The 25655-nt window shown below is 46.4% G+C and overlaps 3 protein-coding genes and 1 long non-coding RNA gene across 15 annotated transcripts in view; 2 read left to right on the top strand and 2 right to left on the bottom strand.

The window, feature by feature from the left end:
* Nucleotides 1–8820, top strand: part of KANSL1L (KAT8 regulatory NSL complex subunit 1 like) — a 66049-nt gene extending 57229 nt beyond the window's left edge. For 8 of the 9 annotated variants that reach the window (XM_080632095.1, XM_080632093.1, XM_080632099.1 and 5 more), the window contains 3 exons: nucleotides 4674–4786; nucleotides 6238–6418; nucleotides 7020–8820. In XM_080632095.1, the coding sequence (XP_080488221.1) occupies nucleotides 4674–4786; nucleotides 6238–6418; nucleotides 7020–7268 (543 nt within the window). In that variant the 3' untranslated portion in view covers nucleotides 7269–8820. The remainder of the gene's footprint in view (nucleotides 1–4673; nucleotides 4787–6237; nucleotides 6419–7019) is intronic. The other variant, XR_013958227.1, reaches the window with a different exon arrangement.
* RPE (ribulose-5-phosphate-3-epimerase) lies at nucleotides 8073–14346 on the bottom strand. 2 transcript variants are annotated; one of them, XM_080632101.1, is made up of 8 exons: nucleotides 14218–14346; nucleotides 14042–14121; nucleotides 13825–13964; nucleotides 13404–13538; nucleotides 13155–13241; nucleotides 12205–12757; nucleotides 11221–11334; nucleotides 8073–8212 (listed from the first exon to the last, which is right to left on the bottom strand). In XM_080632101.1, the coding sequence occupies exons 1-6, from the start codon at nucleotides 14337–14339 to the stop codon at nucleotides 12635–12637; spliced, it is 687 nt and encodes a 228-aa protein (XP_080488227.1). In that variant the 5' UTR covers nucleotides 14340–14346; the 3' UTR covers nucleotides 8073–8212; nucleotides 11221–11334; nucleotides 12205–12634. The 2 variants fall into 2 exon arrangements, with proteins under 2 accessions (XP_080488227.1, XP_080488228.1); XM_080632102.1 differs by lacking the exon at nucleotides 11221–11334 and having other exon boundaries at nucleotides 8078–8212.
* A 119-nt stretch (nucleotides 14347–14465) lies between these two features.
* On the top strand, nucleotides 14466–22710 carry LOC308228626. The gene is made up of 3 exons (XR_013958219.1): nucleotides 14466–14973; nucleotides 21902–22049; nucleotides 22243–22710. It is a non-coding gene; the product is annotated as an uncharacterized lncRNA (long non-coding RNA).
* The window catches only part of UNC80 (unc-80 homolog, NALCN channel complex subunit), a gene marked incomplete at both ends in the record, with an annotated part of 120051 nt that continues 112072 nt past the window's right edge, over nucleotides 17677–25655 (bottom strand). For all 3 annotated transcript variants that reach the window (XM_080632002.1, XM_080632001.1, XM_080632003.1), the window contains 4 exons: nucleotides 17677–17946; nucleotides 18569–18780; nucleotides 19996–20107; nucleotides 20709–20790. In XM_080632002.1, the coding sequence (XP_080488128.1) occupies nucleotides 17677–17946; nucleotides 18569–18780; nucleotides 19996–20107; nucleotides 20709–20790 (676 nt within the window). The remainder of the gene's footprint in view (nucleotides 17947–18568; nucleotides 18781–19995; nucleotides 20108–20708; nucleotides 20791–25655) is intronic.

Raw genomic sequence — 25655 nt, 5'->3', positions numbered from 1 at the left:
CTCCCTCCGGTCTCTGCTATAGGCCCCTATCAACTGTTGTAACTGTAGGACTTGTATTCCTACCTTCATCGTCATCATCATCACAGACTGGTTTGGGTTGGAAGGGACCTTAAAACTCATCCAGTTCCAACCCCCGGCCACGGGCAGGGACACCTTCCACTAGAGCAGCTTGCTCCAAGCCCCTGTGTCCAACCTGGCCTTGAACACTGCCAGGGATGGGGCAGCCACAGCTTCTCTGGGCACCTTGTGCCAATGCCTCAGCATCACAGGGAGGAGCTTCTTCCTTCCAAGAGCATTGTGCTCTCAGCTGCCTCCCTACTGCAGTTGCACTCATTTGGCACCACACTCTCAGGTCAAGAGGAAGAGAAAAACTTAACTCTGTCCCTGTCTTTTCTCACACACTTAAGAAATTCTGGTGCTCGGATTTACATCACCTCCACCACCGCCTTTGGATTTGGTACCATGTCTGCTAGCAGGAAACATGTCTGACCTTTTGTGGTGAGAGGTCAGAGGAGAACTCCTCTACATACAGAGGAGAACTCTCCTGCAAGGATATCTAATTAAACCATTTAGAGAGCATCTAATAAGGCAGCAAGGGTGCGCTGTCCCTTCAGAATGTGCTGTTCAGTACTTTCACTTAGTGATTTGCCTTCAGGGCTTCTAGGGGCTTGCTTGGAGAACTCAGTGGGTTTCTTGTTTAAGTTGCAGATCCCATACGGATGACTTATCTCGCATACCTCTAGTGTATTTTGCTGGAGGCAGTTCAAGGTGTCTCTCTGTGAAGCTTATGGGCTAATCGCTCGTTTAGTAGCCCTCCCTGTACATTTGTATTTGGCATGACTGGCTGATCCTGTATGATTCATCCTTTGGCCAGGAAATAACTTGAGTTTAACAATAAAGCAGCTTTGCCTCCTGCTGTGGTCCAGTGCTTCTGTATTGTCTGTCAGCTGCTGGGTGGAATGAGAGAGATGTCAGACAAGAGAAAAATGCTAAAGATCTGTTTGTCGAAATCATCCTTTGCCAATTTCGCCCCTTTCTTTTGGGATTGTGTTAATTGGTTTGGGTGTTTTTCAGAGCACTGGAAAAAGGTGGTTGCCGATCATAATTCTTCCACTTCCTTGATTTAGGTTTTAGGCTGAGTTAGATTCGTTACTGATTGAGCATGAAAAAAGACATGAGGAAACAGCAGCATTTTCCTTCTTGCATTTTCTGCTCTCACACTCTGACACTCTTGAAATTGTTCCTTGGACTGAAATCAAAGCGAGCTTCAGTAGATCATCCGTGAAGGACAAGAGAGGGCAAAATGTACTTTCTGCTTTTATATAAAGTAAGCTCTTTCTTTGCTTTCTACTGCATAGTAGCCTATGGAGGAACTCTATAATAGTTTCTTCTCTGCTTTTCCTCTGTGTGGCTAAATTTAAAACTTCTGGAGTTGTCCTTGTGTCAGCCAGCAGTTACGGATTACTTCTGCTTGATATCTTCCCCTCCTGCTCTTTCTCTTCTCTTTCTTCTTCATTTAAAGGCTTTCAATACAACAGCCTGTAATCCATATGACAGACTTGCACCCAGAGTTTCCACAAGTTACAAAAACAGGGGTCCCAAATTTGGCATCCTCTTTGGAGCCACAACTCCAAGGATGGGAAGTCAGCACTTTCTGAAGTTCAGGCCTATTTGCTGTCACTTTGAGTACAAGAAGCTTACCTGTTTTGAGTGCCAGATTTTTGTTTCTGGACATTTTGCCTAACAAGTGCAAACTTAACAGTTGGGCAATGCAAAAGTTAATCTACTGCCTATTTCTGCTCTGTTTCTTGCCCTAAAAATACTGAGTTTTTGGAAATAGAGCAATTGAATTTCCTGTTTGCAATCTGCTTTGCTTTAAGGCAGGGGAGGGTGTGGCACGGGTTTTCCTGGTTTAATTTGGGTTTAGTTTGCTTTGTCCAGGTGACAGACTCTGGCAAGGCACAGTTGTAAAGTAACGTTCAAGTTTAGTTTGTAGTTGTTTTCGTCATGACAAATCCTTTGGAAGAGTTCTGTGTGTAATTAGTTTTGCATTGAGTGTTTCATGGCTTATGAGTCAGTGTTTCCTGGGAAGCCAAGGACTGAAGCACAGAGACTTTGTTGTTTTGAGAACCTTTCAGAAACATTCCGGGTGCTATTCAACCTTAATGCCCAGTGTCTTGTACCTTAACTAGATGTGATGTGAGGATCCAAACCTTAGTTTGCTTTAAGTCTTTCTTCGAGTGAAATCATTATACATGCCTCACAAACAGGCCTTCCTAATAGTCTTTTCTCTTAACGTCTCTGCCAGCTCCACCCACTGGGGAATGACAGTTCTTTTGTCCTTTTTCAAACCAACCTTAGTGGGGGGAAATAAAAATTCTCCCGTTTTAGCAACTTTAAATGAACCCAAAGGTGGCGGAGGAAATATCTAAAGTGTTACTAAATAAACAAGTAGTTAAGTCTGCTATCACCAGCTATGGAAAAGGAACAGGCTTATTATCTGTATGTTATAGAACCATAGAATAGTTAGGGTTGGAAAGGACCTTAAGATCATCCAGTTCCAACCCCCCTGCCATGGGCAGGGACACCTCACACTAAACCATGGCACCCAAGGCTTGGAGAGGAATGTGGACTTTGATTTTTTGAACGGAAGCACGTTAGAAATGAAGTTTTCCCAGCATGAAAAGTTCTGGCAATTTGCTAAGAAAAGTATTTTCAAAGTCTTGAGTTTTTCTTTCAAAATTATCTTTTGTTTCCACTTCAAAGGAAAGCTGAGCACAAGGAAAAATGCTGAATTTTCCCTGAGGGAATAGCACTTTTGTAGTTCATAAAATTGTCACTTTCACGCTATATACCATTGACCTTGGAAAGTCAGCATCAGAACTGAGATGCAGCCCCACACTGATGCCATCCAAGTGGGAGAGCTGGTGAATTCCAGAGAGAGGAGGAAACCCATTAAGTTGACTGTTGACTTGCATGAAAGGAAACCAGCAACTAACAAAGTGTTCTGTGTTTAACATAAATAAATAAAAGCAGTGAGGCATCTTCAAAAAGCAGTCATGAGGTGGGCAAACAAAGTAGGCCTGTTTGTATGAAGGTTCCTGCTGAATGCTGGGCTGAGGAGGAACCAGGCAGCTACAGCTATAATAAGTAGGTCCTGTGGCCAATTCAGATCACTCTGAAGTCTTTGGGATCCTTTTCATTGACCCCATTAGATTTCATTGTGATGCTGTAGTTCGTGACCAGCTGCCTAGGAAGTGTGCTCTCTAGCAAGCTGAGTGCCACTACCAGGTAGTTTATAGCAGCATAAATGCATTGTAATGCTTTGGGTTTGTGCTCATGATAGTCATAAACCACCTTAGTGCTGCAAGACTTGATACGAAGAACGGCCTCTGCAGAAAACCTATGGGCTGTTAGTTGTTTGGAGTGGAGTACTTCCAGCTGCATTGTATGGTGCTGTCTGGCACTGCAGGGAGGACTTGGCGTTTGGGTCTGTATTTCAGTAGTCTCAGTTGGAAGATAAATGGTGTTACTTGTGTAACACCACAGGGGATTTTGCTTTATAGAAGAAATTCAGTTTATTTTCCATGACCCCCCAATTATTGTTACAGGTCTTACCTAGGACTGATCTGGCAATGCAGCTGTACAGCGCCTATGACCAGGAATTGTTCTTTCCTAGAATTCCTCTGCTTTTGTGAGTCAGGAGCAGCTGGCATCAAGTCCATGGCTGCAGTACTCGTGTGCTCTCGCCAACCTTAGCGTTTTAGGTGAACTTTGAAGAGCTTGAATGGTTTGGAGCACTTTGAAGTAACTGAGCTGTGCTGGAGGGGTCCAGCCAAGAACTCACTCTGCCTTGTGGGGAGTGAGGGGGAAGGGCAGCAGAGTGCTGCTGGTCCAGCCGGGTCTGAGGAGCTTCCTGTGTGCTGCCAAAAGCAAAACGAAGATGGTTCTTTCTAAGGGAAGGTCAGAGGTGATAGCTTCATCTGAGGAGTTTTACCTAAAACGCTGGCTCTTGTCCGACTACGAACAGTTGAAAGTACTCACATTAGGACTGTTTAAAGCTGTACCGGGGTCATGCAAATCATTGGCTAAGAAATAGTCCCTGCAGAGCAGAAAGCATTTTCTGCTTGGTTTCGTAGCAGGAATGCAGCACCTCAGGTTTGCTGAGTTCCTGTCGGTGCAGAGCTGTCGAGGTCCTTGGTGATCTCAGACCTGTTTCTCTGTGCTTAAAGAGCACCCGACAGATCCTGCTGCCTCCCAGCCTCCTCCTAAAGCAGTCTCTGGAAACTCCTGGAATTTTTCCTTGTCTTTATTGTGTGCTTTTAATACTGCCCTGATTTGCAAATGAATACTTGTCCTCTTAATTTTCTGCCTCTCACCATAGAGAAAAATGTGTTAGTTGCAGGGGGAGGTATAATTTCTATATCCATTCAGATCAACCACAGACATGTAAAGAAATAAAGTGAAAGTGACAGCATCCCATATACCAGAGCTGTAGTGAGAATATAAGCTGAATGCATGTATTTTGATGTGCCTTTTTACTGCAAGCATGGATTGTGCTACCCCCTCTTGTTTGGTAACAGACCTCTGCAGAGTTATATCTAATATTAGCTGCCTGTCTTTCTAGTGATGTTCATCTTTATGGCAGCAGCTATCCCTGTGTTTTGTTACAGATAGAAGACCTGTCAGATGAAGTGTTTGCCTTACGTCACAGCAAGTATGAAGAACGAGAGAGAGCAAGGTGGTCGCTGTGGGAGCAGAGCCGCTGGCCCAGGAGGAATAGCAGGCAGGTGTATTGACTTTGATCAAAGGGTTCCTGTTGAACCACTGGTGTTGGCTGTTGGCTCAGCAGTTTCAGAAATGCTGTCACAGAAACATTGGAAAATGAGGGCATTCTTCATCAGGGACAGTACTGGGTATGTCTGGTGTCATGGCTGGAAAGGAAAGGCAGTTCTGAAGCATGGATACGTACAGAAATGTGGCATGTTAGTGACCTGGTATTAGTGAATAAAAATCTACTTCCATACTGAGCACACAGCTCTGCTAGTTTGCACCACTCCCAGTTGTTACAGCTTTAGCCACCAACGAGCCCTTCTTCACTTACCTTAGATGAAAGTGCACTACATTGACCATTACTGAAGGGTCTTGGGCTATGCCAGGCTTGAAAAAGCCATTGTGTGAAAATGGTTAACTCTCAACAGGCTTGCTGTCTGGTGCAAAACTCAGTAGAATTAAATATAACGCCTAAAAGCCTTGCAGAAAGTAGTACGTATAAGAGCAAACATCGTAAAGCTGTAGCTGCAGTTTGGCTCAGGGAAAATGATTCCCATAAATTGCTTCAGAATCTGCTACGACAAAAAGCATCCTATAAATGCTGGGATAAGTTTTTCTGCTATTTATCGTATGATTGTGTCTACTCTTGGCTGAAAGTGAACCACAACACTGTGAATAAATATGTACAAATATTTTTTTAATGTTTTTTAATGCAGGATAAATTTAGAGCTAAACAGTATTAAGGAATTCTCTTTTAAGCAGTTTTGAACATAAAAAATGTAGGAAGTGTACTGAAAAATCCAAGTTCTGTATGTACCCTTAATTTTGAAACTATAAACTTCTTGGTGAAGTCTATCTGAATTCAGAAGTAAAACTGCCGTTGATGTGAGCAAGGTCACGCTTCCACCTGGCATTCAAGATGTGTGCCAGTATTTTAGATCTAGTTCAGAGTTGCATTAAGGGCAAGGTCAACATTCTTAATCTTATTTTGACTGATTTGGAGATGGTCCAGAGCAGAGCTGGGGAGTCCACAGACCTGCTGTTTCCTCTGGAGTTCCACTGGCACAATCCACTAACAGTGCAGTTTGGATTCCACAGGCTCCAGCCAGGGGTGCCATTTTCTCCTGAGTGGGAACAGCCCTGACTTCTCTGGTCCAAAGTTACAGTTCTGGCGAGCGTGTGGAGCAGGAGTGGGAGCAGCCACCATCTATTCTGCAGCCACAGCATGCCCATTGCACCCTGTTTTACCCAGTTAGTTCCTCCACGTAGCACACTTTGCTTTGGCTTCTGGCAACAAGGTTGTCAAGAACTATGTGTTTTCATCTGCTCTTTTGATTTAAATGAGCAGAATGTAGGTAGCATGTATGGAGAAACTGAATGCTCTGAAAGTAATCTAAACTGTTCCTGGCAATGTGAAGGGGCAGGGAGTAGCTCTTAAGACTCTCATCTCTTACCCTGCACTAGGTCTTACAGCAGAAGTGCTGACGGGCGACACAGCCAAGATTCGGCGCAGAAGGACCAGCACAGCAGCTCCTGCACCTCGCTGCACTGCGCTGCTGAGCCTGTGCCCAACCTGACTTCAGAGACCCCCAGCTCTGTTTGTTCAGGGACTGCACAACTCTGCAAGGAGAACCAGGAAGCAAAGGTGGGTGCTTCTGAGAGCTTCCAGGTGTGGTCAGGTCTTCAGTGACCACTATCTCTAACCTAAAACAAAGAACCTGAACATACACTCCTGTCTCACTGAGCAGCAGCTGAGGCTGACACCCTTGTTTATGAACATAGTGCTCCTGTTTAGAAACCAGACTGCTGAGCTTTATTAATGAAGCCTTATGTAAAAATGTCATTGCTCAGTACACACCACATGTTTCTGAGGCAAATATGGCAGGCCTGAGTTCAGGGATACTGGATCTTTATTCAGAGATGTTGGCCAGGGTTCCAGACAGGGTCAGGTATCCCGATGGTCTGGCATCACGGAAAAGAGCTTCCCCTGCTCCTGTATTGTGCTTATTCAATTGTAGCTCTGTTAACTAGTTCAAAACTGTATGAAGCCAGCCTACACTGACAGCTGGTGCCTAGCAGTGTTGTATTCTTTATGTGAAGAGCACTGCAAACATTGTAAAGACAGACACTCATTTGTTACTTGATAGCAGATCATTCTGCACATAGCTAATCAGTTCAGACTCAGCTGACATCCCTTTTCCCTCCTCTTTTTCCACCCTCACTCCTACCCTTCCCATTCCTTTCAGTCTGGGCTGTGGGAACTTCGAGTTTTTCCACTAAAAGATGAAGAGGTAGAAGCTTTACTGTGCCAAGACCAAGTAACGAACCAGACTGAAATGTCAAGTGCAGCTTTGCCCAGCGACTCTCTCTGTACTTCCTGCACACCCGTTGGGCTGACAGACAATGGCCATCCACCAAGGAAACAATCCACTGAAGAGGCAGAAGACTGCGAAAACGCTTGCCTGGGAATCAGCAATACAAGAAAACAAAGGTGACAGGGAATAATGTGGTTCATTAAGAAAGCCAGTTAAGGTGGAGAAAAGTGTAAGGTAAAATCTCTCTTGTTCAGCATATGACAGAACAATTCAAAACCTGTACGTTAGCTGCATATAATATATTTTCTTTCTTGCTTTGTAACAGGCAGGATTAATCCCAAAGACAACACTTTCTTCTTCCTGAACCCCAAGAGAAAGTAATTATTTCAAGCTGGAAGTCTAATATTCCCAATGTCGGGAGTGGGCGCACATAAATTGCTGGCACCATTCACTTTCTGTTCTCATATTGCCACATTGTTAATAATCATCCTTTTCTGGTTTGTTTGTTTTCAAATGCATTTCTGGTCCTAGTGGATTCTGGTGCAGCAGGAGATGCTGTCTACCTTAACCAACAACTTCAACTGAACACAGAAAAACTACTTGAAGAAACAATGGGGCAAAGAGAGAGCCTCAGATTATTTTCCTGTGTGGCATGACCACGGGGCAGACATCTGCCTCTCTAAGTGCATGTGTGTACCCATGTGTAAGATAAGGGTAGGTTGAGAACGGGCAGTTTCAAAGCAGGCGCTCTGGAAGCCTTGCATCTAGCTTAATACCTGTACTCAGCTCTCAGTAGTGCCGGGACATGTTTCATATAGGTGTCCTCAAGCAGTGAAATAGGGATAGACCACTGCATTTCAATAGCCGCTGTATCTGCTACTCACAAAGTAGGGTTTCTGCTTCAGTCAGGTGGGTATAGAGAAACAGAAGGAAAGAGCAGTCGAGTCAAATCAGTGACGCAGCTCTCTGAATACTGTGGTTTGGGTCATCTTACTTCCTTAGTCCTCCAGTAGCAAATGAGGCTCATAATATTTTGCTTTAATGCGTTAAAGACAAAGTCTTGTCCCAGTTTCTGTACAGTGCCTTGGAAGAGTCTCGTAAGTATGCCAACATTTGGTAACTAGCTGAAAAGGAAAAGATGACTGATGTCTCATGTCCTGGGTTCAGAGTCACTGCCTAGGCTTAAACCATGACATCTAGAATAGAAGACCAATAAAGAAAAAGACCCCAAAGCTTCCCATTGTGATTCCCAGCCAGTTCACAGTGAGGAAACAAAAGCCCAGTTGTTTAAACTTGCATCTAAATAGCGTAGCTTGCGATGTATCCACAATCTCAAGAGGTATTAACAAAGATTAAACATTGAATGTAGGTATAATCCATCAACAGGAAGTTTTTCTGTGTAGGACAGTTGAAGGCAATTTAATAGGAGTCTCTGCTTTTGTGCAAAATTCCTTCCATGTGTAACAGCTGGAGTGGCACTGGACAGATGACCCAGTTTTAGTGTCAGTTTCTATTTTTTGGTCAAAACGACAGGAAATACACACTGGGCATCTGAAAACAGTTCAGTTTCAACACTACAACCTATTGCTACATTGTAGTTTATTGCACATTCTGATTATTTTTTTAAACACTTTTTTAACACTGGTTTGTCTTAAACTTGAATCTTGCCTCAATGTCTGATACAATAATCTTTGATGCAAGGTTGGTTTTTTAATTAAAAGTTATTTCTATATATGTTGGATACAGTCTGGATTTGATGGCCTTTAGGCAGCGATGCGTCCTCTTGGCACAGAGACCTGCTTCGCCCAGAATGGCTTTGCAAGCACACTGGAGTGGCAGCAGCGCTGCGCTGGTGCTGTGAGGCTGAGGCCCCCCTTTGGTGTCTCAGTACAAAGGTGGATTTTTCCATCCTTCCTGTCCTATGGGTGCATCTGCCCCTGGGAAAAGGTTTCTGAAAGTTACATGCCTCAAATGCTTTGCAGGTCTTTCCAGGCCTGTATCCATTCATTAAGAAGCCTCATCCAACCAGCTCTCATCCAGCTTTGTGGTAAGGTCAGGACTTCCTTCTCTGCCTGATCCCTGGGGGCAGTGTGAGGAGTTTCTGCAGTTCAGGACCCAATAAACCATCCGGCTATCTGCCTTCCATGTCCTAAAGGTGCCTCAGGAAATGGAAATGCAATCCAGCATTTTATGGATAGGACCGAGAGGGACCAAGAACAGGCTGCATCTGCTTTCCTGACATCACCTGCCTCCCTCCAGCAGCCCTTCACGGGGCAGGTGAACGCTGTGTGCGCACGGCAAGGGAGATGATGGGTTTTGGGAAGCCCTAGGCTGTGTTCCTCACCCACAGCACCTATATCATGATTTCTACCTTGCTGCAGCGGACCAGACACTCTGCCCTGCCCTCTCTGCTCTCTGCTTCTTTACTCCAGCCAGTGAGCACTCCATTTTTCAGTAGCCTCAGGTCACTACAGACACCAGGTTAGAAAGCTTAACTGAGCTTGCTCACGGGACCTGCCCCCTTGTGCTGTGTGCAGCTGGAATTGGCACTCTCCTTTACTGCTGCAGCCCTTGTTCCTGCAGAGCTGGACTCCCATCTCCAGACAGTGCAGCTTTGGATGGATGCTGGTGTCATGAGGAAGCCACTGGGGGTAAGAGCGGGCTCAGAGCAGAGCCAGGCTCATGTTTGAAGCCATAAAATGTGTAAGAAACCCCTGGCTGGTTTTTTTCCCTTTTAAACCAACCACCACTGTGTCTGCTGTGGCTGTTAAGCCATGGAAACGGCTGTCAGCACTGCTCCTACTGTTGTGGGCTGAAGGTATTACAAAGGCTAACTGTGAAACAGCAACTGTACAATGCAGCAAGGTCCCCCGGTGCATGAAAGCGGGTGCTGCAGCTTGACAAAGCCATTTCCCTTACACATCATTTACCATTTTCTAAGCCATTTTTTAAAGCCACTTCCATTCTGCTCCCTGCTGCTAGGAGGGTTTAAAAGTTTCATCTCGGCATCCGGGACCTTAACGGGAAGTACAAACACAAACTTCTAAGCCCTATTAAAATGAAGTAAGTTCTGTGTGCATCTACTGCAGTGTTTTCTCTTGCTCAGGGATGTGCTGCACCACCCTGAGCGGCACATGCCCAAGCACAGCCTTACTCAGCTACCTCAGAGCTTCTTTTACCTTGTTTTCCCATGCAGACAGATCACCCTGGACCGCTTGAGCCCACATGCCTCAACATCAGAGCGTGCTCCCCTTTGTTGGTGAAACTTTATCAGAGTATTGCAACATCTAACGGCCCCTGGGGTTTATTTGGCCTTGTGCGTACCATGCAAGCAGCTCTTTTGGTTTCTGTGTCAGTGCTGGGTTCAAGTCCTGCAGCTGTGGCACTTCCCCTGTGGGGTTACATTACTGAGGACAGGCTGAAACAGAGCCTGACGGATTACTTCTGTTAATGTGTAAAGGCAAGAAACCGGAATGGTCTTAAGCATTAAAAGAACAAGTTATCATTAGTGGTATTTCCATGGATGCTCTGCAGTCACCAATAGATTGAACCTTACGTGTGTAAACAGCTGCTGCACACACCTGGGTGGGATTTAGATGGAAAGAAGCAGCTGAATAAGTTTACTGTGTGTGTAATTTCTCCCTCTCACAGCACTCCTTGACCTGAGAGTCGGTGGGAGTGCAAACTGCCAGATTTAAAACACAGTGATACAACCTGTGAAAGCAAACGTACCACAGGGGTCTGTGCTCAGACCGAAGCACAGTAATTAATCACAGTAATCAGTTAACAAAGCACAGAGCCTCGGCTAACCAGCAGGACTTTGGGATGTCCCCTGTCCCCCTAACGAACTAGAGAACACAGAAATGGTTTGATTGCCCTTTCAGCCCAGTTTATGGCCAGCTGCAGGAGGCAAGGCCACTGCAGCTGTCCTCCTGCTGCTTTCAATAGCATGAAAATAGCACTTCCACATCCTAAACTGTTGTTTTCAGGGCCTGTTTGTGGCTGCTTGCCCTGCACTGATACCAGAGCCGGGCCTGTTTCTCTATGCACACTGTATTAGACTCTACACAGGTTCCTTCCAGAGGTATGAATGAGCTGCTTTAACACACTGAACAGCCATTTGGACAATTACCTTTCCTAGCCAAGCTTTCTCTTGGCAAACCTCTTGAAAAAGATGTCTTCAGTGCAGTAGGTCCCGATGACTCCATTTTTCTTTTGCTAATTCTCAAATGGGACATTTGTTCACCTAAACCACAATTGACCACACAGGAAAAAGCAGCAATTTAGCCATTTCAGACACTTCTCTACTGTCTGAACTAGCCCTAGCTCCTGCTACAAGGACAACACTTTGGCCTTGCAGAAGTGCAACTGCCTGCAGCTCTTGAGCCTCTTCCCCTACAGCAGCAGCAGAGTGTTTGCAACCCTCCTGTAATGACAAGTTAAAGGGAAAAAGCACCATGCAGAATACCATCAACTACCAAAGGAGGCAGCAGTCCTAATTAGAGCCATGGGAGGCAGGTCTAATTAAAATGACCTGCTCAGCTCTTCCTCTGGTGGGCTCTGCCCATTCCCATGCTCAAGCAGGCCAGGCTGTGAGGTCAGTACAAGCAAATTGAAGGTATGAGAACTATTTGGCTTCATAGTTAAGAGAAGCATTAAGCCTTTTGCAGAGCCATCTCCCTGTAGTGGCTTCAGCCTACATACACTGAAATCACTTGGTAGACAACATTACTGTACATCACTATGTAAACTGTTTACTGAGGCACATACACAAACCAAGGAGCCTGGGGGTCGAAATAAGGGTTTGGGTTTTTTCCACCATCTGTAGGGTTTTAAAGCATCTTTCCTCCATGGAACCCCATCACTGCTAGGGACTGCAGACACAGCTACCTGAACTGGCTAGCTGAAAGATAAATAAGGACGTATTTCCCACTTTGTGACTGGCAAAGGATGCTTGTCCTAACATCAGTTGAGCACTTCTATGCAGTAAAACAAGACATAGGCACGTTTCTAGCAGCTGTAGCATTTGTTCTGCCCTCTTAAACTGCATTCTTCCCAAACTTACTGATTCCCAAACCCCCACTCCCTTTTGGCAATCAGCTAAAAGGACACTTACCACACCAAGGAAGGGGTGTTTAATGCAGAAGTGGAAAAGTTTTGTAGGAATGCACAGATCAAATACCAAATACAGACAGCAGAAGGCAGTTTTGATTAGAGTCTTCCACAAGAGAGACTGCCTGTAGTGATGCTACACTCTTCTAGCAAGCAAATAACTGACTGCAGTTTAGGTCAATCCAGTCAGCGTCCTAGGTTGTGCCTCCTCAGAATCACGAGACAGGTTCAAACCATTGCATTTCCAGCCCTGAAACCCAGCCAGAACGTTTTGCACTGCTGCTTGCTTCATTGCAGCGAGGGAACGACTCCTCTGTTGAGCAGCAGCACGTTTCCATAGTCAATGTTCGGATGTTCATCCAGCCCTCCCTCGCACGAGAAACAAGGGATCTCCTGCCCGCACAGAGCCTGCTGGAACACCGCTTAGGTGGGTCTCATCGATCCAGACAGCGCTTCTGAGCTGCTTCTGAACACACGTTCCTTAGGAGATTGATCACAGATCTCGGATCTGCACTCTTCATAATGGCACTGCCGGATACGATCATATTTGCACCTGCCTGAAAGACATCAAACACCCATTCAGTAACACAGAACAGATCCACGTCTGAAAGAGTTTCCTTGCTGTAGAACAGGTGGGACACAGGTAACATACCCCTACCTACAACCACAACCCAAGCCCAGAAAAGGGAACTTCCCCAAGTAGGTAACTGCCTCATCATTGCATTAACCCAAACACACAAGGAGCAGCCAACTTCTCCAGCTTCAGGGGAGGCTTCAGTAGCCGCTATTAAAAAGGCACAAGACAGGACCACAGGAAAACACTGATCCTATGTGCTTTGCTTTGCTGTTCCCTCTGAAAGCTCAGGACAAAATGCAGTTCCTCCTGAGCTTTATTTCCCAAGGGAAGTCTCTCAGCACAGCGATTGAGAACGCTGCCCTGCATCAGCCTCTTACCTCTGCACACTTGTGGATGGTGTCGGGCCCAACTCCTCCATCCACTTCGATGTCCAGTGAGGGAAACTGCGTCCTCAGCCACTGAACCTGAGGAACAGCACAAAAAGGTTGACCCCAACATCCACACTCAGCTGCCAGTTACATAGAGCTGCTTATGCACCCAGCCAAGGTTTATTCACTTCCCCACAATACGCCATACTGTTAATTCGCTTTATGCTCAATAAATAAGGGAAGAGAAACTTAGCTGACCTTTGGCATCATGTCTTCCATGAATTTCTGCCCTCCGAATCCAGGTTCGACCGTCATCACCAAAGCCATGTCTATCTGATTGGCCCAAGGTGCCAAGTGCTCAACCGTGGTGCAAGGCTTGATCGCCAAGCCAACCTGCAGCAGAGGAGAGACAACTCCAAGTGCGCCTTAGGATGACAGCAGCACCGGCTTGAGCTCAGAATGGACTCCTAGGGAAACAATGATGTGTCTGTGCAAGCACGGTAAGCACAGGCTGCTGTAAGTCAAGGCTCCTGATGGAAAACCAGCTTCACACAATGTCAGGACTGCATCAGCCGCTCTCTGACCACCCAAAACTGCAGCGAGGGCTCTTTCATCGCGATAAACGCGGCTGTCGGCTGTGCTGCGCCCAGTGCGCTGCTCCAGCCCCACCTCCCCTCACCTTCATCCCATTCTCCCGAATGTCCTTTATCAACGCTCCCGGGTTGTCCGTAGCTTCCAGGTGGAAGGTGTACTGGTTCGCGCCCGCCACAGCCATCGGCTTCACCCACTGCTCCGGCCTGGCCACCATCATGTGCATGTCTGCAGGAGGGGAGCGGAGCCGTCAGGCAGCACGGCAGCCGGGCGGGGAGCTCCGTGTCCCCCCGGCAGCCCCTTACCGAAGAAGGGGTCCTGGCCCAGCCGCTTGCGCAGGCTCTCCACGACGGGGTGGCCGAAGGTGATGTTCGGGACGAAGTGTCTTGGGGCCGAAGAGAGAACACCCGCCACCGCCGGTTACCGCGGGCCGCCCCCGGGCCGCCCCCCGCGCTCCCTCCCCGCCCGCCCCGGCCGTTACCCGTCCATGACATCGAGGTGCAGGTAGTCGGCCCCGCAGTCCAGCATGCGGCTGCACTCGGCGCCCAGCGCCGCCAGGTCGCTGTTGAGGATGGACGGCCCGACCCGGCACCCCGACGCCATCGCTGCCGTCCCGCGCATGCGCCGCCGCGCTGCCTGATGGGACCGGGGAGGGAGGGAGGGAGGGAGGAGGTGCGGTGTCGCCCCTCCCGCCGCCATCTTGGGTGCTGTGGAGGGGGTGCTGTGAGGGGCGGGCGGATGGAGCGGCTCGGCGCCCCGCGGGCTCAGGGGCCGGCGGAAGGGCTCCAACCGCCTGGTTCTGTAGGCTCGTTCCCCGAATAAGTCGCCTTTGGCGCTTAGGAAGGCCCAATCCCCCCCCACCAAGGTTTGAACTAGGGCGGGGGAAGCTTGGGGCAGTGCTTGAGGTTCCCAAGAACGTGCGTTCTGTCAGTCCTGAGGCAGCTCCAGGCAGCGGCACCCTCAGCGCCCGGCTGGGGCTGCTTAGAGCAGGGGGGGGTGAGAACGTTAACAAACAGTGCCGCGAACAGCACATCAAAGCCTGCTCCAGAAACAGAGGAACGCGGTGTTGCGCAAGAGACTCAAACTCAGAACACTGCCCTTTTGCCATCGCTCTGTATTTAGTCCTCGGAACAAGGTTTGCATCACACGCTGAGGCGAGGGGACCGACACAGGGAGGAGGCGCGCACAGCCCGGATAAGTGTTGGACATGACATGCGCTTAAGGCCTCTAACACTAGGTAAGCAGCATCGTTTGTCTTCACAGCAGAAACACACCAGTTCTGTCACAAAGACACTGGGGGAGAGCAGGAAACCAGCCCGAGTACACTGTATGCACCTCATGAGTACAACAGGAAGTGCCACCGATAGGAAAGTAAAGCACAAGAGAGAACTAGGCGGACTGTGCCACCTCAACACTTGCCCAACACAATCAAAGCCACCTGCACGGCCACCTGAATCAAGCGGAATTACAGGGTATTACATCACTGATAAGCTGTGCTGATTTCTGGCAGGGTAGACATTAAAAAGAGGCATTATAGTCCTTGCTATGGCTTACCACTATGGATTCACGGGTGTGAGAAACCTGGATGGAAACACGTATTACACAGACTGAATTAATGAAGGAAATCACAGTGACTTCGTTACGGTTAGAGTGGAGTAACCATGGTGAGGTTTCATTAGGGAAGATGCTTCCCTCTCAGTTTCAGCAGCAAAGGTCACTATCAAATGCACCACGCGTTCCCTGTGTGTTGTGCCTGAAACACTCCTCCCCACATGACTGCCAGCACCTGGGATCTGAAAGTGAAGCTGTCTTCCCTTACTTGTGCGTCACTGTTACTAATAAACCCCAGCATCTGGAATCTAGCTGTTCTGGGAGCGAGCTCCAGGCTAGGAGCAGCTCCAAAGCAGTCTCTAGGTAGCTGGTGCTGAGGAGCTAAGCGGTACAGCGTGTTTCGGTCAGCACAGGAAGCGGTTTGTCATTGAGGACACTGCCATCTTCACCTCACCATTGCTCTGACAGAACCATGGTCACGTTAGGTTGCATTAGTGCCCCATCTATAAATACATATATGGTGGTGCAAGTGGTGCCTTTTCAGCCCTGCTCTTCCCAAGAGGTGCTGGGAACCTTCGTCTGTCCCCAGTGCAGAGGGAGCAGAGCATGCTCAACACCCCCAAGCCTGGGGGAAGGATGGCTTTTGCTACCTTCAGAGGTGTAAAGTGCATGAGTTCCCTCCTCAGGCTGGTGTGCACAGCTCCCGTCCCCTCTGAGCATTTGGCAAGTAGAAGGCAGCACAGCCCGAAGGCTCCATGGGTTTCAGCAGGCTCAGACCTGCTGTCAGGTTGCTTTTCCACACACACCGGTAACAACTGCGTGCTGCGCTACAGCAGTGAGGCAGTGGCTTGTCTGGCAGTGTTTTAAACAGCTGAGTTGTAGAAGAGAGATGTCCTTTCTATGGAGAGTCCTTTCTATGGAGATGGACAGGAGGGTATCGTTCTGTCTCCTCAGTAAGGCCGGTTTGTGATGCGTGTGTCCAAGTGACAAGCCCTCAGGAGCCAGACTGGCAATGAGCACGGTTCATCTCAGGATGATCTGAAGCATTTTCCTCAGCACGATAATGCCATGATTACAAACTCAGGCTCTTCTAACATACGCTGCAAAGGGCAGGACGTGATTCCCAAAGCCCAGGGTAACTTTGGGCGTTGCTTATGATTTCATGGTTTGTTTCACAGCTGTTGTGCAGTTTGCCTGTAAGCACCTAATGGCTACCATCACATTCCAGTGTAATTCCATGGTGCTGCAGCATAGCCCATAACTCAGCAGTGACTTCAGCTGATCCCCCACGAGGATCTCCACCTACGTATAAATGTTACATATATATATATATCTATCTGGTACTTTGCAGCCATGAACGTTACGTACGTAAAATGGAACCTTTTGAAATACAATCTCAACGTGCCAAAAATAGATTCTTTCATCAAGTTTCTGCCCTGCAATAGCCATCTTTTGTTTACAATGTACATATATATTTATGTATAGGAACATGAAAATACCATATATAAATATTTAACTTTAAACCCCTATAGCTAAGTACATACGCCAGCATCCATGGAGCAGTTGCTAGGTACCACAAGGTCCACCCATTCCAGATGTGGTTTCTGGAGTGGTTTTGAAGCTGTGGAAATGAATTACTCAGTACATTTAAGCAGGACAGCATGGGCTATTTATACCATCTGCAGGCCACTCACCCCCTGCCCATCTCTATCTGTGCACAGCACGTGCATTCCTTCTTATGTATATGCTCTATTTAGTTTTACAGAGCAAATATTTTTGTAGCACAGTCTCAGGGAGTGGAATGAAACCGACAGACAAAAGTAAACTCAACTAAAGTCTGCAGTGCCAAAACCCAACAACAAAACAGGTCTAATTGCTCCATGGTGCTTATCATTGCTCTGTAAGTTAGAAACGATGATTTTCACAAGCCTGGAACCAATCTCTGGTACTTTTTCATCAGTGTTTTCACTGTCAGTACCAAGGTGTCAGAGCCTGGAATTCAGTCACTATCTAGCCCCCCTCTCAAAACCACTACAAAAATAAACCTTGGGCACGATCTCAAGAAAGGCTTCTCTTCTGTCTCATACAGTACAACAGCTTGCTGTTCACAGTGCATGGCTGCCAGGGCAAGGTTTTATGGACCACGTATTTGCCCAGACATCCCTACCCTGAGAATCTGCTCAAAATTCTCTGTTCCTGTGGCCTTGCCTTGAACTGAAATAGATTTTACCAACAGGAATTCGCCAGCCTATAGCAAGCAGCTGACGGCTATTTTCTGCTTTTGGGTAATAAAGTGCTCTTGTTTTAGTTAGTTACTAGTTACCAGGGAACTCAAAGGGGAAGGTGCGCTTTCCCTTCCTCCTCCCACTGCTGCACTTCCCCCCAAGAGTTAGACATGAGATTCGTCCAGGTCAACGTCAGTCTCCCCAAGCTCCACATTCGTGAAGCTGAAGTGGGTGGCCAGCAAGGGGTTCTCCATGCCATTGTCCTCGCTGATGTGAAGGACAGTGTCCCCGTGCTGCAGCAAGCTGGTGGTCTCCAGGCCAGCGTAGTCCTCGGAGTCGGAGAGCTGGGTGGGTGGGGTGCTTTGTGCCGTTGTTGGCCGGGATTCCAAGCCCTCCTCTTTCTCCTTCTCCTTCTCAGCAGGAAGCGCCTCGCTCTGCAATTGAGGAAAGCCCATGGTCAGGCTCAGAGAATGTGGGAGGGAGCCAGGGAAAAAAAGCAAGGGGACTTCTGTAAAGTATTTTCTCAGTCAGAAATACTTTTTACCATAAAGGGCCAGGCACGTGCAGACTATAAATGCCTAAAAGTTTGCTGTAATGCTGTATTTTTGCTGATGAATCAAATCTGTAGCAGTGATCAGAAAGGTTATCTGATTTCAGTCATTAACACTGCATGGTTTTTAGTGTAGACGGGTGTCTTTAATTTGTCCATGGCAAAGGACACAACCCCCTAAAGGCACGAGATGTGTGTATATCTGGTGTATAAACATGATCTCAATGACACTAACGTCTTGAGGGGATGACTGTGATTGCCCCTGCACTGTCCTCACTGGTGTCCAACACATGCAGCAATTGGACAAGCCATTTCTTCTGAAATACAATGATTTTGCTGAAAGAGCCCTGAGGTTTTGAAGAAGTCCTTCTCAGAGAGCAAGCTGTCAAAACCTGCTGATGAACAATCGCACTGGTGGGCAGGTCCAGAAGGACTGCTGTGTGTGATGGGAAGATGGAAAGGGAGGATGCAGGAGAGGCAGGCGATGGCAGTGTCAGTCACGTTACCTGGCCCGTACTCTGGCTGTGGAGATCAGCTACAACGATGGCAGGCGAGGAGGTGAGCACAGGTTGGCCCGGCGGGTCCTGCTTGCTGGGCTCCTGGGGGCTGCTGCGGCTGCAGCCAGGCTGCTGGGCTGCCAGGGCCGGTGTGGTCCCTGGGGAGGCTGCTGGTGCCTCAGGCTGCCCCTCAGTGAAGGTCACTGACCGCTTCTGCTCCGCTGAGGGTACAAAGCGGAGTATTAAAATCAAGTATTAAATATAATACAAACATATATGTAAATATATATTCAATATAAATATCAATCGAGTAGTAAAATGCTGCAGTTTGGAAAGGAAAACACAAGGAGAAAGAATCCCTGGAGTTGTTACAGCTAAGAGAAGATGCATGATTCACTCCATCTTTATAAGCTGTCTAATTGGAGTGTAGTCTAAAAGCCTTTTACCCCAGGCTTCCTCTAAAGCCACAGCAAGAGTCAGGGATCACCTCAGGACTAGTCACCCTACCTATCTTTGTCGTGGCTTGGTGAGATAAATGCCACCCATAACATTTCTCCATCCCAGAAGAACATCCTGAACTGAATTCCCATGTGAGTCAGGCATTTCTGCCCTCAGCTATACAGGGAAAGCTGAGATGCGAATATATAAGGGAATTGCCCAAGGTTTTGCAGGAAATTGGAGAAGAGGGCAACTGATTGCCCCCCATTCCTGCAGACTGAGTCTGCTACCTGGGAGTAACAGACCAGCACAGAGTGAAGGCAGCTAGCTAAAACTTAACAAGTAAAACTGATATCCCTGCTCCAGCTCTTAATTATGTTGGATCCACTTTTCTGTTTCAGACATCTCCAACAGTGCCGTTGCCCCAGCACGGTCCTGGCTGTTAGAAACATAGGAAGTTCTCAAGCACCCTTTGCTCTTCAGAGTGTTTCCTCCAAAGTTAACTGCTCACCTCAGATGGTTCAGAATACAGCCCCCTGCTCTGCTTGGCAGTGCTGACTCCTGGAAGCATATGGCATGGACTAGAACAGTCCTCCATTCGTTTCCATGTACAACCTCTAAAGCTGTGCATTGCTAAGCTTAAAAATGATGGGAAATTTCCTTCTTTCCACTACTATCAATAGCAGCTTCAAAATTTACACATCTGGAGGTTTTGAACAAGGCATCCTGAACAGACACCACCGTTCCCTCAATGCGACACATGGCAATTCACCATCCATGTGCAGTTTCACCTTGAAAGCCTTTGGAGAAACCATCCAAGTGTTTTGAGGGGGTGATTTTCTAATAGGATATCCACTTACAGCAAAAAAGGATGAAACTTCTGGGACTTCACTTTAATACAGGCTACTAACATCATGCTAACTTTTCCTGTAAGCTAAACCAGCACCACAGATATCTACTTTCAGACATGAAGTTGTGGGTATGCAGCACTGCCCTACCGCTGGGTTTAGGCTTGGGCTGGATGCTGCGCCGCGTGGTTGACAGTCGAGCTCCATGACGGCTGCGAGGTTCAGTCTGAGTTTTCTGACGTGACAGCAGTGGTCGTCGAAGCTGAACAATGGAGGAAAGAGTTAAGCTGATGTATGTTCACATGTTATACAACTTCTCCTCTGTAAGGGGAACACACTGCTGTTGGATGGGGCTTGGAGCAAGCTGCTCTAGTGGAAGGTGTCCCTCCTTGTGGCAGGGGGTTGGAACTGGATGAGCTTTGAGGTACTTTCCAACCCAAACTAGTCCATGATTCTATGACTGTTTATTCCTCTAGATGTCTATTCACTCTACTTTTGGCAGATACTACATTTTAGGGTGTCCATGGCTCAGACATCTCCTTCCTATGAACTTGTGGGGTTTGTGCCTTTTCAGTTTCAAATACTGAATGCAAGGCAATGCAGATTGTGTGACCATCATTTCGTTTAGGAAAATAATAATAAACCAGCTTGCAGAGGAAAAGATTGTGGAATTCCAAACAAAGTGCACCTCCTCTCTTAGAATTTGTCACAGCTACGACACGTGCTGCGGTTCCTGCTGACTCAAATAGTGTATCACAGATCAGCTGAAAGGGACATGTCACATCCACAAATCATTTCAAACCAGACACAGAAAACCAAACCAACTCACGGAGAAAAGGTTTGTTCACTCCCCATGTTCTCACCTGCCGCAGGCCTCTCTTCCGCCCCAGGGGCTGCTGCAGGAGAAGGTTCTGCTGGCCTGGCTCGCTCTGCACGCTTGCCACCCTGTTAGATGGTGACAGCATTAGGCCTAGTGCAGAAGCACCATGTATGCCTAGCAGGTGTCCTGGCAATCATGACTCAAATCAATCAATAAATAAACCAACCACTAATGGCACAGTCACTTCAAAGAGCAGTACTGCCTTTGAAGGATGGGGGGACGTGTCTATTGGGTTGTGACTTCTGGGGCTTAGGAAATGGTGGGAGGTGGAGTCATGGCATTCAGGATGTGGCCACGCACAGGTAGCATCCAAAGATAAATAACTGCAAATTTCAGTTTTCAGTCATTGATTGATGCATCCCACTGAGCAACACTCACTTGTCTGCATCCTTTGCCACAGCCATTAAAGGCAAGAATATCGGATCCTAGCTCAAAAGCCTTTTTGTTTGCTTTTCTTTTTTCAAGGACGATGTTGTAAAAGCAGGTTTTTGTTTCCTCCCAAATAGACTCCACAGCCTCAGCACAATTTTGTCATCTGGGTTTCATTTCAATTTAAGTCAACAAACAAAAAACAAACACAAAGTGACAAAGGATCCATTCACATAATGGATGCATGAGTTATGCGAACAAGGCCCCACACTCAACACTTGCAGCCTTAAGTCCTTCTGTGGCTAACAAACAAAAAAGACAAATTATATGTATAGATATAAACCCAGCTTTTTAGGTTTTAATATCTCGGTACAAGGTATCTGAAAATCTGCGGTAAAAGAATCTTTAGCAATAAAACATACCCAGCTACATAGCATCTCATCCTACCATTCAGCTGACCGATTCATCTACTTACTATCAGATTACCACCCTCCCCTCGTTTTTATCAAAGCACGGTATTCCTCCAAACAGTTCCAAACAGGTCATTTAGCAGACAGTGGTCACAGAACACGTTAGCTCAATGAACTATGTCTGAGAGACATATGGTTACAATAGCAACTAACATTTAAGATGGACTTTTAAATCAGGTAGCTGCTCTTCTGGGACAGACTGGAATCCACTCAGCCACATATCCTAGTTAAGCAACTTCCAGCTATATCTGGTATGCATTGTTGAAGATTCAGTGTCACAACCCATTTTGCCTTTGGGCTGCATTTATCTAAAGGAAAACAACATTCTTTTCTCTAGCTGCATTCCTTGGATCTCCCTTGAGATGCTCAGTACTGCCATCAGAGTGAAGGTTTATTGCCGGACCTTACAGGAGTGGAGGAAGAAGACAAACCTAAGAACATGGTCAGACAAGACATGGAGGATGTCCATGAAGAGGCTTAAAAAGGTCTGTCTCCTGGAAAGTTCATTCTTCATTTTGGTAGAAGCTATTGCCCTTAGAAGGTTTGGTGGAACCGAACATGAGAGCTTCCTGGTCTGCTCTGCGTCAAAGTCAGGTTACCTGACCTATTCCTTCTTCCCTTATCAATTTAAACTGAAGCCAGACTTTGCACTAAACCGTATGCATGTGTTTCTGTCAGCTCTACAGGGAAGACGGTGCGATACCAAGGAGAGAGGTGTCTCAAGACCATGAAGCTGTTTCTCTTCTGTCTGATCACAGCCTAATAATCCTAGGCATGCCCTCAGGAGCCTCACCACAGCTGCACTGGCTTGGAAAAGCTGCGGCAAGCTCAAAGCCAGAACAAACAAGATGTATCTGAGCCCTTTTTAACTCGGACAGCTCTTCCAAATGAGATCACCAGTCCCTGGAGCATATTTTCCAGCTTTTACGTAGGGTATTGACATGATTTACATATAGAACATCCTAAACATCAAGCAAGCACCCGCCTATGAATAAGCAGAGTCCTCGAAGATACTTCCTCTAAGGAGGACTGTGTTCTTGACCCAGACAATGACTGCAGCACGTGTGACTGGTAGGTCCAGAAGCAACACATCATTCCTTATCAAAGCAACAAGACTGTGCTGAAGTTACTCTTTAGATTTGTGATTCAGGCTACCTGAAATTACAGCTTGTACCAGTTTCTTAATCTTCTGCTTCTAGGATTCCATAAAAAACTTATTCCTCTGAATCTGAAGAAGTTTTTTTAGAGCAGTTCCCAGTCATGAATTATGTAGGAATTCACTGGGGAGGGCCTTGGAAAAATCATTTTCTATTGGAATAGATCTTGAGAATACTGTTGCCATTTCTGAGGAAGGAACAGTAACTTAGTTCTATGAGTGAGGAGCAGAAAGACTACAATGGTTTTCATTCACCACTACAAACAATGTTTTGGAAACAAACTTATTTCACATGCATCATGAGAACACTTTGAAAAAGTCATTAGATAGAGGAAGTACGTGGACTGCATGAGGGCACGGAGGCTATACATGAGGAGAAAATTGATTCCCATGGAGTAATCTGAAGGCAAACAATAGATGAGCAAAAGAAAGGCTGGCCTTTGTATCTTCCTGCTGGAATCTGGGATTTTCAGCCTGGCTTATGTCATAAATGAAATGAGTTTAGTGATCTGGTGGATGTTTGTTTCCAGTACTGAATCATTACACAAATTGGTGTAATTTGGGATGATCTGAGGAGCTGAAAGTTGCAGGTATCTGCTGCAGGCAAATGGTGGACCCGAGAGCAGCTGAGCTCTGCAGAGGTGCCTGCGTACAGCACAGTCCTGCTGTGGCTGTCTTTTTGCCTTCTATCCCAAATTTTGGAGAAGGGAAGGAAAGAGAGAGAGGATCACAAAGGCCACACGTTTCAGATGAGTGACTGAATTTTCACATCTAACCTTTCATTTCAGGAGTATTTGTGAGGGTTTCTTTGCACATTAAAGAACAGCACTACTGATCTTGTTTCCACGAAAATCAGTGTGGCAGGCAGCCTGATGGCTCTGTGGAGCTCTCCATCCCTCCCTCCCTTTCTTCTTTTCTGTATCTCGTTTACCAGACCTGACCAGGAGTTTACTGGTTTTCTGTGGCACCCAATCAAGGAACATTGAATCAAATGCCATTTCAGCCCTCCTGTAGCAATGGGATCAATAAGAAGGGTTTTTCTGCAGTACATAAACCAGATTCATTTGGGAATAATGAACCAGAATATTTTCCTGCCCAACACAAAAGATGCTCTGTCACTCTCTGAGTACCTGCCAAGGGTTTTATCTTCAAAATAGTGTCACATAGTTAGGACAGAGACAGGTGAGCAAAAGATCAAACCAACCCAACTTTGTGGAAGCATGTTGCCAGCACTGCAAGAAATGACAACCAGTGCAGTCACACGGTGGGGGCTAGAAGAAACTTTGTCAGGTTGGCCATTATGGTAAGTGACGTTCATGGTTTACAAGAAGCCATGCAGCAAAAAAACATAAAAAAAAGGGAAAGAACCAAGAAAACCCAAAAACAGAGACAAAGGGAGCAAGGAGTTTACATGTCTGTTAAACAGATGTACATGCTCATCACACCACTATGGTAGAACACACACACTTTGTGTCCCAGGACACAGGTTAGTGGACAAACGCCAAGGGAGAATGGGTTAAAATGTAGATGAACTCCAGCTCTTGTATTCCCAGACACATCCTCACCCAGTCAGCGTTAGAGCTGCTACACTTGCCCTGGCAGTATGAATTCACTCTGTTTCTCCCTATTAAGCACCATTAAACTAAAGCATAACGACAAACATTAAAGGGAAACATGTTTGTGCAACAGATTTCCATTACAATGACTTCTCATTCTTCTTCCTTTCTGCTTTGGGAAAATATCCTCTCCTCTCATTGTAACCACAAGAAATCACAGTGCTGGACACATATGCTTCTCAGCCCTGTATACCCCATGCTATCTGTTTACTTCTGAGCACATATATGCTGTCCCCTTCCTGTCTTCTCTCCTTTTCTCCATGGCTGGCTCTAATTGCTATAGAACAAAGGGAAACAGACTTTATTCTTTTTCTATGTTTGTCACTATTTATTTCATTTAAAACTCCTACCTTCCATAAGGGTCTACTCTCCACATGATTTATTTCTGTATGCCAGTTATGACTAAGCATCAGCTTTTGAATTCAGAAGGCAATTCTAAACAGTTGTTATCATTGAGCTCCAGCTGAAATCAAAGTTTCATGAGAAAAACCCAAGCCTGCTTTATTCAAATCTAGTGTTCCTGATTATAATTAATATTAATTCTCCTGAATAACATTAATTCTGTCCTATGATCCCCACAGCACAATAAGCTCCTATAATGTCTGCTTTATTACTTCTGTCCTTTAGAGGAGGAATCCAATTTGCACATTTAACAACGCAGCTGAAACATCTTTTCCTTCCTCACAGAATTCTAACGTAGCTTTTCCATAACAGTTTGCAGTATTTCCCTGTCTTCTAAGGCTCTTTCTAAGGCTTTTCAGCCCTGATGTCCCTGCTTCAGATGTTTTCCTACGTATCCTTGAAAACAATAATAAACCTCAATAGATCTGACTCCCAAGTACCCTTGGTCACCTTTTTGCCTAAGGAAAATCTTTGTTCCATAGAGCAGGGTGGACGACAGCGTCCTAGTCCTGAGCAAAAATGTATGCGACAGAAATAAGTAGGAACCCACTGTACAGCTGATTTCAGGATTCAAACTAAACTATTGCATTTGAACTCACCTCATTTGAACTCTCATTTGAAGTCAGCCTCACCTTTATTACGAGTGACCCCCCCCATTAAACAAGATTGAAACATTTCAAAGTCAACACTGATGTAACCTGGTATCAGATCATTATGGCTTCTCAACCCAGATACGGACCTTCTCCTTTGTCATCCTCCTCAATTGTAGTTAGGTTTTAGCTCTATTTAAAGAATGGCACTTAACTTCCTCAGTTGAATGACTTCTGTTCTCTTTTGGCCCAAGCACATGCTTGGATGACCAGGCAATCCATTTTACTTTATCACAAAGCCAGACAACAATATTCCTGCCTCTGCCA

Source organism: Psittacula echo, assembly GCF_963264785.1.
Source record: "Psittacula echo genome assembly, chromosome: 20".
In the NCBI taxonomy this organism is placed as follows: domain Eukaryota; kingdom Metazoa; phylum Chordata; class Aves; order Psittaciformes; family Psittacidae; genus Psittacula; species Psittacula echo.
The sequence above is the reverse complement of the archived record's forward strand: the minus strand, read 5'-3'. Positions and strand labels throughout refer to the sequence as shown.

Coding starts and splice junctions, on each gene's coding strand:
- RPE (XM_080632101.1), bottom strand. CDS start 14,339: ATGGCGTCGGGGTGCCGGGTCGGGCCGTCCATCCTCAACAGCGACCTG. Junction 13,965..14,041: donor GGGCCAGGACCCCTTCTTCG/GTAAGGGGCTGC, acceptor CCCCTCCTGCAG/ACATGCACATGATGGTGGCC. Junction 13,242..13,403: donor TGGAAGACATGATGCCAAAG/GTCAGCTAAGTT, acceptor GCTGTTCCTCAG/GTTCAGTGGCTGAGGACGCA.